Source organism: Leopardus geoffroyi, chromosome A3 (genome assembly GCF_018350155.1).
Source record: "Leopardus geoffroyi isolate Oge1 chromosome A3, O.geoffroyi_Oge1_pat1.0, whole genome shotgun sequence".
NCBI classification, from domain to species: domain Eukaryota; kingdom Metazoa; phylum Chordata; class Mammalia; order Carnivora; family Felidae; genus Leopardus; species Leopardus geoffroyi.
Window position 1 is genome coordinate 104469284 of NC_059336.1, and position 13578 is coordinate 104482861.

General features: G+C 38.9%; 1 protein-coding gene across 6 annotated transcripts in view; it reads left to right on the forward strand.

Moving 5' to 3' along the window:
• Positions 1-13578, forward strand: part of NPHP1 (nephrocystin 1) — a 60414-nt gene that overhangs the window by 762 nt on the left and 46074 nt on the right. For 5 of the 6 annotated variants that reach the window (XM_045446923.1, XM_045446920.1, XM_045446924.1 and 2 more), the window contains exons 2-6: positions 2552-2625; positions 8750-8810; positions 10201-10325; positions 12330-12558; positions 12860-12961. In XM_045446923.1, the coding sequence (XP_045302879.1) occupies positions 2552-2625; positions 8750-8810; positions 10201-10325; positions 12330-12558; positions 12860-12961 (591 nt within the window). The remainder of the gene's footprint in view (positions 1-2551; positions 2626-8749; positions 8811-10200; positions 10326-12329; positions 12559-12859; positions 12962-13578) is intronic. The other variant, XM_045446921.1, reaches the window with a different exon arrangement.

The window sequence follows — 13578 nt, forward strand, 5'->3', positions numbered from 1 at the left end:
ACTTAAAAAATAAAGTAACTGTAAATAAAATATCACAAAGATTTTTTTAAAAATCACAATAGTCAGTACTGGGGAGGGTGTGATGAAACAGGCACTTATATACACTGCTCTACAGTATAAAGTACGACATTTCTGGAAAGCAATTTGACAAGATGTAGCAAATATTCATGCTCCTAGGCTGGGAAATTACATTTCCAGGGATTTGTCATACATAATAATAAAAAGATTGGGACAGAAATTGATGTATAAAAGTGTCCATCACGGTTTTCCTTAGACTGGATGTCACTTAAATGATCAGTAATAGGGGAATGGGTAAATAACTTATGATGGGATAAAATAGTATGATTAAAATTTTGTTAAAAGATTTTAGTGTGTTAGAATATTTGTGATAAAATGTCAAGTTAGAAAAAATGTCAAAAATAAAATTGAATATACAGTATTTCAGTAAAATTATTTTAAGTATAATACATATAGAAAAAAGATTGAAGAAGGGCCATCTGGGTGGCTCAGTCAGTTAAGCATCCTACTCTTGATTTCCACTCAGGTCATGATCTCATGGTTTGTGAGTTCAAGCCTCACATAGGGCTCTGAGCTGACAGTGCAGAGCCTGCTTGGGATTCTCTCTCTCTTTCTGCCCCTCCCCTGTCTTTGTTTCTCTTCATACTTTTTGATATTTTCATAATTTTTACACCAAATGTGCATAACTTTAAAAAATAAGAAAAAAAGTGGGGCGCCTGGGTGGCGCAGTCGGTTAAGCGTCCGACTTCAGCCAGGTCACGATCTCACAGCCCGTGAGTTCGAGCCCCGTGTCGGGCTCTGGGCTGATGGCTCAGAGCCTGGAGCCTGTTTCCGATTCTGTGTCTCCCTCTCTCTCTGCCCCTCCCCCGTTCATGCTCTGTCTCTCTCTGTCCCAAAAATAAATAAACGTTGAAAAAATAAGAAAAAAAGTAAGTAGTAATTAATAGTTTGTTAATTTATTTTCTAAAATTCTTATTTTGCTTTGATAATTTTACTTTTTTTTCATTTGATCTGTTACTGAATATAATTATTTTCTAATCTTTGACAGATAAGAGATTTACTGAGTGCTCATATTTGGTCCAGTTGTGGACTCCCATTTAAAAAGTACAAAAGAGGGGTGCCTGGGTGGCTCAGTTGGTTAACCATCTGACTCTTGGTTTTGGGCTCAGGTCATGATCTCATACTTCGTGAGATCAAGCCCCACATGGGGCTCTGCGCTGACAGTGCGAAGCCTGCTTGGGATTCTCTCTCCTTCTGTCTCTGCCCCACCCCTGCTCTCGCTCTCTCGAAATAAATAAATGAGCTTTAAAAAATTAAAATTTAAAAAAGGACAAAAGATTTGATGGATATAAGTGACTTTTGGACTTACAGTCGTACAATAAAAACAACATGCTCTTCTGGTGGAAATAAAACTTGATGAGGCTTTGACTAAACTGAGCCCTGGCTAGATGCTTACTATGTTTCTGTATCTGATTTTAAATTTAGTGAGGTGTCGGGAGAACCAGGAAAGTTTCAGAAGTAGATTACAAAAAATTATTACTAAAACAAAGACCAAACAAAACAATTACAAAGATTAGTGACCCTAGAGAAGACTTAGCTCAGGAGTCTTCTGATAGCCTGAGTGTCTGGGAAGGACTCTTTGATAGGGAAGATCTGTCTCCACAGAGGACACCTGAAGCAAAGCATGAACCGATTTCCAACTTGATGTCCATGGACAAGTAATCAAGAGCCCATCTGGGTCATGCCTGTTAGCACTGACTCTGTCACCAGCTATTCATTTTGTAACTAACACTTAGATGCAAAATAGGAGGAGGAGAGAAGAAGCTAGTGAATTTGAAGTTCTCTTCTTGCATCCACGTTGCCTTCCCCGCGTCATCTTTAGAAAAGAACCCGAAAGAAATCTGTGCCTCTTTTGTGGGTACATTGGCAAAGGTACACAAGGTGTTGAGAAAATACTAAGTCAAGGTGTAAGGTAGAAGAATGAGGATAAGCAAACTTGTGGCATATTCATACAATACTATTGAGCAACAACGGAATAAACTAATGATACAATATGGCAGTATCTCAAAAACACGCCGTGTGAAAGGGTGACACAAGAGAATACATCCTTTCTGAGAACTTTCTGGGGTAATGGTAATTTTCTGTGTATTGATAGGGGTTAGAGTTACCTGAGTGTATGCATTTGCCAAAACTCAGCAAATGTATATTTAAGATTTTATATGTAAGTTTTATACCAAACCTTGAACTCTAGTTAGCGATACCTGTGGTACATCATTTATGAGGCAGTGTATTCATGACTGCAATTTGCTTTCAAATACATTAAAAAATTAGATGGATTGATCAAAAGGTATAGTAAAATATTAATGGTAGAATCTAGGTAGGGGTATATGGGGAGTCACTGTGAAATTTTTTCAACTTCATTATATGTTTAAAAGTGTTCATTGTGAAATCTTGAGAACAAAGAATTAAAATTTTATTTCCTGAGGTCATACAGTATTTAGCAATATAATCTAACAGTCTCTGTTTATTGTAGGTTGATGGCTTGCTTTCTGAGAGTCAATTGAAAGAAGCTCTAGAAGCCAGTAAAAGGCAAGATATTTACCAAAGGTAAAACCCACTAAATTATATAAGCTTTCCAGAAACCACACTTACATTTCACTGGGCAGGATTTATAGCATAGAAATTGTTTGACGTGTTCTTTCACTCCTTTATTGTACAGTTTCTCAAAAGTCAAAATAATAATGGGAAATAATACTGGGGTCATAACTAATGAAATTTTCCAAAACATATTTAAAAATATTTCTTGCAAGTATCTGTATCTCCCAGGTGTAGATATTGGAATGGTAAGATTAAATAGAGAATAACACTTGTTAAAAAGCAGCAACTTACATTTATTCTGTACTCTGTACGGACCAAGCAGTGTGGTCCACACTCTAAAACCTTTTTCTTGATTAATTTTCACAATCATACCATGAGATACTTATTAATATAGGTGAGGGTTCACAGGGTTTTGTTAATACGTCTGACATTACTTTGCTGTAAGACATTAAAGTGGGCAGGCTGTAAAAATGTTTGAAGACCACTGAGAAATGCAGAATTCACTCAAGTCAGAGAGAAATTCCCTGCAGTCTCAGTGGAGATGCAGGCAATCAAATGAAGAATTAGATCATGGTATAACTTGGATCTAGAAAAACTAACCTAAATCTGAGTAATGGATTAAGGTTGTGACAGCAACTATAAAAATTGCTCAGATTCAAGATAGTGACTGAGGCAGAATTATGGTAGATCCTTGGCCTCCTGTAGCCTCCTGGGACCTGGTCAAAAAATTCTATTAAGGAATCCCACCTTGCTTAGGATAGTGACCTTAACTCCCTTGACATGGGAAAACTGTTCTCTTGGGTGTTTTTTGTTTTATTCTGACTTTTTCTTTTAACCCTGGAGGAATTGAAAATTAAATCAAGTTTAACATTACATAGACATGATGAACTAGATCAAATTAGACTATTAATACTTTTGTATTCAATTTTAGGACGTCATTTAAGATAATGTGTATATTTTGGGTATTTAGAAGTGTGTATAACATTCAAAAGAACATGAAATTCATTTTATTAGTTTAAAGGATTCATTGAATCATTTGAAAAAGTTTTACTTAATTCAGGCATTCAAAGTTCTTAAAAGCAAAATAAAATGAATTTTAAAATGTTGAAGGGAATATAATTAACTATATTAATTAAGATTGTTTGGTTCAAATTGAATTAATCAAATAATAAAAAGTGAAGCTGATTATACTTGCTTTACTAGATTTTATTTTATTATTATTTTTTTTAACGTTTATTTATTTTTGAGACAGAGAGAGACAGAGCATGAACGGGGGAGGGCCAGAGAGAGAGGGAGACACAGAATCTGAAGCAGGCTCCAGGCTCTGAGCTGTCAGCACAGAGCCCGACGCAGGGCTGGAACTCACAGAGCGCAAGATCATGACCTGAGCCGACGTCAGACGCTTAACCGACTGAGCCACCCAGGCGCCCCTTATTTTATTTTTTTAAACTTATATAGTATCTACTTTTTTTTAATGTTTTTTAAATTTTTATTTATTTATTCTTGAGAAAGAGAGAGACAGAACACGACCAGGGGAGGGGCAGAGCGAGAAAGGAACACAGAATCCGAAGCAGGCTCCAGGCTCTGAGCTCTCAGCACAGAGCCTGATGCGGGGCTCGAACCCACAAGCCATGGGTTTGTGACCTGAGATCATGACCTGAGCTGAAGTCGAAGGCTTTACCAACTGAGCCACCCGGACACCCCTACTAGATTTTAAAATAGAATAAAATTTATAGGCTGAATTTGAAGTCCCAGGGAAGACTGGGTTTTTAAATTTTATTTTAATAAACTAATAATAATTTTTTTTATGTTTATTTTTGAGAGAGAGACAGAGCATGAGTTGGGGAGGGGCAGAGAAAGAGGGAGACATAGAATGTGAAGCAGGCTCCAGGCTGTGAGCTGTCAGCACAGAGCCCAAGGTGGGACTGGAAATCATGAACCACTAGATCATGACCTGAGCTGATGTCAGAGGCTTAACTGACTGAGCCACTCACGTGCCCCAACTGATAATTATTTTTAAACCCAAGTAACTATAAATAGTCTTCTTTGTGTGTAAAGAGATCCCTGTCACAATCATTTAAAAATTCACATTGAGGGGCGCCTGGGTGGCGCAGTCAATTAAGCGTCCGACTTCAGCCAGGTCACGATCTCGCGGTCCGTGAGTTCGAGCCCCGCGTCGGGCTCTGGGCTGATGGCTCAGAGCCTGGAGCCTGTTTCCGATTCTGTGTCTCCCTCTCTCTCTGCCCCTCCCCCGTTCATGCTCTGTCTCTCTCTGTCCCAAAAATAAATAAACGTTGAAAAATAAATAAATAAAATAAAAATTCACATTGAGAAATATGGCCCTTTGTAGCAACGTGGATGGAACTGGAGAGTGTGATGCTAAGTGAAATAAGCCATACAGAGAAAGACAGATACCATATGTTTTCACTCTTAATGTGGATCCTGAGAAACTTAACAGGAACCCATGGGGGAGGGGAAGGAAAAAAAAAAAAAGAGGTTAGAGTAGGAGAGAGCCAAAGCATAAGAGACTCTTAAAAACTGAGAACAAACTGAGGGCTGATGGGGGGTGGGAGGGAGGGGAGGGTGGGCGATGGGTATTGAGGAGGGCACCTTTTGGGATGAGCACTGGGTGTTGTATGGAAACCAATTTGACAATAAATTTCATATATTTAAAACAAAAAAAATTCACATTGACATTTGTATGTCTGAGAACGTCAGTTAGCCCTTATGTTTGATTAATTGTCTGGTTATAAAATAAAAATCATTTCTTCTTAAACCTTTGAGGACATTGTTGGTTTTCTTTGCATTCAGCGATGTGAATAAGTTTGATGATAGTTCCTTTATTTTTTTTAATGTTTATTTATTTATTTTGACAGAGAGAGAGAGCGTGCACGCTAGCATGGGTGCAGGGGAAGGGCAGAGAGAGGGAGAGAGAGGGAATCCCAAGCGGGCTCTGTGCTATCAGACATGGGGCTTGATCTCACAAACCATGAAATCATGACCTGAGTCAAAATCAAGAGTCAGACGCTTAACTGACTGAGCCACCCAGGGGCCCCATGATGATATTTCTTTATGATTGATCTGTGTGGGGCTTTTCTCTTCCACCTTGGTGCTTTGGAAATTCATCACAACCTATTTAAGTGTTGTTTTTTATCCTGCTAAACACTTAGTGGGTCTTTTCAACTTGAAACGTCTTGTCTCTCATAAGCTCTGAGAGATTTTCTTTTACTAAAAGATTTTTTTTTCTACTTCCGTTTGTTGCTTCCTGAAAAACCTTTGAGTGAGGTATTAAACCTCCTGGACTATTCCTCTTGGTCTCTTATCTCCCCATTAATAGTTTTCATTTCTTTGTCTTTTTGTTTATACCCGGGGATTTCTCTTGTCTTTGGTTCTTCTGGACTCCCAACTACTTATTTGTTTATTTAATTTCAGTTAGTCTTAAATTTTACCGTCCATGTTGCTGGTTTTCTTTAATGTATCTGGTGGTCCTTGGGTTATTCATTTTTATTTAAGAAATGAGGGACTAGTGTGATTATTCTAGATGGCAGTCCAGGATTCTTCTACTATTGTATATGTAGGGTCTCTTCCCTGCAGTATTATCCCCTGAATGAGAGTGAAATTCTTTGTACGTGGGCAGAGAATTTCAGGGGGCTGGGAACTAACTGTTAAGCCGAGGCGTGTCCGTGCCAGAATAGAGTGGGCTTTAACCCTGGCGTACAGGAAACTTCTTTGGCAGCTGTAGTTCTCCCCAGGCCATTCATTCATTTTGTTTTTTAGAGATGAATCCTCTGGTAAGGAGGGACAGCAGAGGGGAGTGAGATAAGAGAGAGGGGAAGCTAGCTGGCTTAGATTTTCTGTGAACAGACTTTTTAAAAAATCAGACTTCTTATAAAAGGCCTTAACTAAATCTAAACTTAATCAGTATCTTTACTCTCTCCCTAAATAATATAAAGCCCTTAGATTGTCTTAAGACTGATTGCCTTTAGGGGCACCTGGGTGGCTCAGTGGGTTACGTGTCTGACTTCAGCTCCGGTTATGATCTCACCGTCTCATGGTTCGTGAGTTTGAGCCCCACATCAGACTCTGCTGTCAGCGCGGAACACGCTTCGGATCCTCTGCCTCTCTCTCTCTGCCCCTCCCCTTCTCGCTGCCCTCCCCCCACCCCCAAATAAGCATTAAAAAATGATTGGTTGCCTTTATAGCCTAGATGCTATAGATATCATTTGATTAATATAACATAATATAAAATGACATAACATAATTAATATATAAAGCAAATCCCAGCCATTGTGGATGTCTTCATCTGTAGAACTTCATAATACATTCCCTTAGACGCACTTTAATTACCCCTCTCTCCCCGATCCTTCCTACCTGCTGACCCAAATCGTGGCATCCTCTCCCTGGCAGATCTTTTTCCTCTTAGGGGCCTCTTCCGAGAACGTGCTTCCATCTCTTTTCCGTGGGGCAGAAATTTGTTGAAATGTCTTGTTGACAGGTGGTCTCTCTCTCATTCTCCTACATTCAGGGTTTATTACCTTTTTTTTTTTAATTTTTTTTTTTAACGTTTATTTATTTTTGAGACAGAGAGAGGCAGAGTATGAACGAGGGAGGGTCAGAGAGAGGGAGACACAGAATCTGAAACAGGCTCCAGGCTCTGAGCCGTCAGCACAGAGCCCGACGCGGGGCTTGAACTCAGGGACCGCGAGATCATGACCTGAACCTAAGTCGGCCGCTTAACCGACTGAGCCACCCAGGCGCCCCGGGTTTATTACCTTTTAAAATGTTTCATCAGTTTGGGTGGGGCTTCAGGAGGTGGTGAAGAGAAATTTTTGAATCTAGGTCTCGGGATCCTTTTAGTCTGAGTAACAGGGTGCCTGTTAAAACTAGGGGCTCTACCGTCAATCTCATTCCACAAAAAGTCTGGAAGTAGGTTCCCCCACGGTGGATGAGTGGCTCGTGAGGTCCTCAAGGCCCAGCTCTTGCTCTCATTGTGCTCTGCCACGCTCATCTAGTCGGCGATGGCTCCCTTCGCCTTTACAGAGTCCCCACGCATCAGCATCTAAAAACAGAAAGGGTGAAGGATTCTTTACGTGCTGCACCAGGGAGGATAAAATGGGAGACAGCGCCCAACATACTTCTTTCATGTGTTGTCGGCCAGCGCTGGGCCACACACCCACCCCACCCATGATGGGTCCTGAGCACTTAGGTGTCAGTGTGGGACCGACCCCGCCAGCGTAGACCCTGATGGGGTAAGTAACTAACAGGGTCAACCGCAGTTTGATATTTTCACTTCTCGTTTCTGCCTCCTTCACAAAGGATGTTTGTCCCCTTTTTTTGTGCTTATTTCATGTCATTAGCTTCTGCGAGAAAAAACAATTACTCAAAGCACATAAAAAATATTGGCTCTTGTAGGTTATTGTTTGAGAAAGCATTTGAATTTCGATAACCCTCGCTATTAGATGTAGCCCATTTTCAGTCATTTTTATCCTTCTTATTTGGGTCTAAGACTTAAGCCAGATTACACGAGCCGTCTGTGGAGTAATCAAAACAGCGTACCCGTCTGCATAGGCGACGCTCAAAAGGAGAATGTGCCGTGGTGGGACGAGGCCAGCTCTAGAATCCTAAGCTCTGCCCCCGCGTGTTACTCTACCACTGACTAGCTGTGGCCGCCCCTTAGAACCTCACTTCCTTCCGCCGGAGTGAGAGCTGGTACGAGGCTCAAAGGAGGTGGTGCTCTTGTGAAGTGCCTGGCACCGTGCATGGTGTGCGGTAAAACTTGGATATTAACGCCATTACTTATGTCTTCTCGGCTAGGCCCTCAGTTCGTGGGACTTCAGAGCTGAAGAAGCAGTTTGAAGTCCAGTGCTTTCCTTATTTTAGAGATAGGAAACCGAAGCTCAGAGTCACATAAGCTTTCTGAGCCTTGGCTGTCACACCTGTGTACCTTAGAGCATGTGAGTATCACCCAAGCCGGTGGGTAGGAAGGTATTTACAGGTGAATTTTTTTTAACATCATTCATATAATAGCTAATCGCCTTGCCCGCTTAAAGACTTATGTATGATTCCATGAAATAACTTTCTAGTCTGACAATAGAAAAATTCATACTTCTTTCCTTTCTTTTTGAAAATTTAGGTGTATCCAATTAAAACAGGCGATAGATGAAAATAAAGATGCTCTTCAAAAATTGAACAAAGTAAGTGTTACGGTTTATAATATTACCAAAAAAAAAAAAAACCCAACCCTGTTTTTGTCCCGATGTTTTCGTGAAGTGGGAATTCATTAGAGTGGTTAAGTTCCTGGGTTTGCTTTAGCGGTGGTGAAGTCTACCTGCCGGCCGGTGCTGACTCGCCCTGCCGGCATGCTGAGGGTGCTTTGGAGCAGAAAAGCCAGGGCTCCAAATGCTGAAGAGAGTTCAGCTTTGGTGAACTTACCCAGCACTGAGGACTCAGAAGATCGAGGAAGAAGTTTTCTTTATTTTTGCATTGTGTAAGTTTTATGTTTTACAGGCTAGAGTTGTTTTTTGGTTTTTGTTTATTTTATTTTACTTCATTTCGTTTCGTTTTATTTTATTTTATTTTTTATTTTTTTAATTTACATCCAAGTTAGTTAGCATATAGTGCAACAATGATTTCAGGAATAGATTCCTTAACACCCCTTCCCCATTTAGCCCATCCCCCCTCCCGCCACCCCTCCAGCAACCCTCTGTCCGTTCTCCGTATTTAAGAGTCTCTTATGTTTTGTCCCCCTCCCTGTTTCTATATTCTTTTTGCTTCCCTTCCCTTGTAGAGTTGTTTTAATTTTAATTACACTGTGGGGAGAGTACATAATCTGGCCCGGAGCGTAAGTGCTAAAGAAGCTTCTTGTATCACACGGCAGCTCTAATGTCGGTGACTCTGCAGAAATAGGAGGAACTAGAATTTACTCTTGGAAGTCCCTTCAGGGTTTTTTCTTTTAGTATGAGCCTGAGCTTCATTCAGCTTAGTGTCCAGGGCCAGAGTCTCACAGAGCATGTAAAGTGGAGGGCATCTAAAAGTCATCTCCCTGCTTGTGTATGAATCTCCTTTACTGCGTCTGAGCATTTCTTCTGAAATTCTCCAGTGACATAAAACTCTTGAATTTAGGAGTCAGGCTGACCCTAAATTTAAAAATCTAAGTATCCTGTTTCACAGGTGAGGAAACTGAGGCTTCCAAAAGTGAAGCAGCTTTCTCAATGTCTCACTGCCAGTCAGTTTCCGAACTTGGGATTGGCATATGTCTTTTTGACTCCAAAGCCTATCTTCTGTCTGGAACCTAGCTCTTACTGACCATAGAGGGTAGCAAGCAAGAAAACAACAAAAACAAACTTTCTAGCTAGCAAGAAAACAACAAAAAACCAACGAGTATCATTTTGTTTTTTCATTTGGGTTACATTTCAACATAATAATCTACATTTCTTTTAATATTATTCTAAGGTAGGCCTAGTCTCATGTTAACATTTACTTTGTCTTCTAGAACTTACTAGAGTGTTTTTTTTCCTTCTAAAATAAATAGAATAGGAAATTGAAAGAAATTTTTCAGTGAACTAAACTTATATTCTCTCATAGGCTGATGAACCTGCACCTATTGGGAATTACAATCAGAAAAAAGAGGATGAACACAGTCTTTTGGATAAGCTTGCCCACCAACTGCAGGAGCTTGCTGTGTCCATAAGTAGAGAAGATATAACTGAGTATGCCTCTTTCCTTACTTTCTTTCTCTCAGGCATTATATCACCAACAGTTTTAATGTCTGACTCAGAATAAAGACCTATTAAGAGTATACATATAAATGAATGGTGATGACAAGTATAATCAGTTGACATGTATTTCTTGTGTATAGTAGAAAGTCTTAGATCCCATAAAAGATGTAAAGAAGTAGAAGTCAGTCAATTTAGTTAGTGAGACAAAAGAGAGATCCGAACAGCTAAGTAAACAAATGTTAGAAAATAAGGATGATGCTTTAATGTCAGTGTTGATATGTAAAAAGAAATTATTTGGATTATTTGCATATTTCCTTCTTTCATAAACTTAAAAAATTAGAGGTAGAAACATACATTGCTTTTCTGCCTTAGTGGATGTTAATAACAGCTTTTACAAAGCAGAAAGAAAATTGATGGTATAAACAAACCAACCCAGTTTGTGGAAAGGAAGAAGGAAAACAATTAACTATTTAGACTCTTCATGTGCCACTCCCATACTTTTACACTATATCCTGGGGAAAATGCTGAAGGACGTAGATACAAGGATTCTAGAATTTTCACTGATTTCTAGTACTGAGAATGACAAAGTAGCTGGTTTTGGACTTAACCTTCCTACCGTAAACAACTATAAAATCTGGACAAAATCTACAAAAACAGCTGATGTCCTTAATACAGGGAAGCACAAGAAGTGAGCCCTACATTTACCCAGACCCTCTCCCTGAGAAAACTTATGGACTGTGGTGCAGGAAGGTAGAACCTAAACAGAAAACACCAGTGTCACTGAGCTCAGGAGGCAGAGATCAAATTTTGGAGTTGCCAAGGCCAGTGGGACTTGTAGGAAGAGAGGAGGGTGTTGCAAGAGACAACTATAGACATCTGAATGGAATCCTGGCCTACACAGAGCATGATTCCAGAAGCATTGGCAGAAAACACCTGCTAGGAGACTGAGAGCTGAAAAGATTCTGGAGTCAAATGGTCTTGGAAAAATGTTGGAGTTTGGACCTAGCTAGAGTAAAGAGATACTGGTGAATGCTTCAGGCATTTAGTAGAGATCACAGAAGGCCCATGCTCTAGGAGTAAGGAAAACGCCCTAATACTAAGAACTGTGATTTGAAATAAAGACAAAACTGAAGTAGATCTCGAGGCCGACAGCCAGACCTTAATAGGAACATGATAATTTAAGTGCGTAACAGCACAAAATTCAACACTCTGTAAAGGAAGATGACATAATCCAAAGTCTCAAACTGTCTCATCCGCAATGTCCACTAATAAGAAACAAAACAAAACTAAAAACAGACCTAGATCTGACTAGATAATACAGTTAGCTGATAAGGACTTCCAAATAATGATTAATATGTTAAAAATAGAAGAAAATAAGGATGAAATAGAAAAAGGCAGAGTATTTTAAGAAAATTCAAATGTAGGAAATAAATGAACATTATACAACTGTAAAATGTCTAGTGAAATAGTGGCTGAGAAATTTCTCAGTCTGATTAAATACAGATTCAAAAAGGTGGAAAATGTCTTATAATAAAGAGACAAAATAATCAGTAGAAGCTCAGATGACCCAAATGCAAAAATTAACAAATAAGAACTCTAAAACAACTATTTTCAATTAGTTAAAGAATTTGCTAGAAAAGATGGATAGCTTGGATGGATAGGGAGGAATCAAGCAGAGAATTGGCAACTAACAGAGACCAAATGGAAATTCTGAAACTAAAATTTATAAAATATGAAATGAAAAAAAAATTACTGAATGGTTTAACAGAAAATTGGATACAACAGAGGAAAAGATCAATGAACCCAAAGAGAAAAAAAACTTCCAAATATGCACAAAAAGAAAAAAGAATGCAAAAAACAGAATAGAACGTATAAGGGATATGGGACATGCACTTATTTCCAAATATGGGCAAGATCTTCTATATGTAGAAGTTATGTTGATCCGTTCTTATACATTACTTCAAGTAGTCCCTATCTCTGAATTATTTTTCACAGAATTGGGGCACTTCCTGAAAGAGAGGAAGATGACAATTCTGCTGAAGAAGCTGAAGAAGCTGAAGAAGAGGATGACGATGAAGAAGAAGAAAGTGAAGACACTGGGGACGAAGAAGAAACAGAAGAGGAAGAGAAACAGGAACATGAATCCCAGCAACAGGCCACAAGCAAAGAATACATTGCTATTGGAGATTTTACTGCTCAGCAAGCTGGGGACCTTGCATTTAAGGTAGAAACAAGAGTAGAACCTAACCTAAGGATAGTTATGCATACCTAACAGAATAAGAAAACCTTATATATCTATATTACATATTCCTGGCATCGTTTTTAAAGACTCAATCTATTTTAATAAAATAAGTATAACTTATGATTTACAGGCAGTAGTCTTGTGAGATTATGTTGTCAATGTTACCTGGTAGTAAAATAGTAAAATTAAATGCTATTCTATTTTTGAAAGTAGTTTCAATGTGGATAATTCCTGAGTTAGGGGTAAATTTTAATTTAGCATTTTTTACTTGTTTTGATTTAAGAAGGGAGAAATTCTCCTTGTAATTGAAAAAAAACCTGATGGTTGGTGGATAGCTAAGAATACCAAAGGAAACAAAGGTCTCATTCCCAGAACCTACTTGGAGGTTAGTCTTTTTTGTTTATTCTTCCTTTTTTCAAAACTTTTCTTGCATTTTTAATAAAATATTAAGCTCTATTCTTTGATCAGTTGACCAGTGAATGAGTTGATACAGAATTTACTTTAATTTTAGAGGGACAGGGACTGGGAAAATCTTGTTTTAACAGTCACGGGGACCTGTGAAGTGCCGTTGTGCAGGTAAGGCCTAGGTTATGACACAGTGAAAGTGCTTTGTGGATTAATGCTGATCATAAAAATTAATAGGAGCTTATTGTTTGTTGTCAAACGAAACCACAGTTAACTTTGGGTTAACTTCCGCTAATATACGATCCCTTACTAGGAGGTAAACATACTATACATGCATGCTTGCAACCTATTTCTTTTTAATGTTTCACTATATAGCATGGTCATTTTCTTTGCCAATGTATATAGATATGTGTTTGGATCAGTGCTGTCCAATGGAAAAATAATGCAAACTAGAAATGCAGTTTTAAGTTTTTTCATGACCGCACTGAGATGTCTTTGTTTTCTGACGCCATTTCTAACACTAATAGTGTGATTTTTCTCTAACACCAAATATGTGTTGTTTTTCCACTCTAGTTCTCTGAAACCAACCAGGTGTCC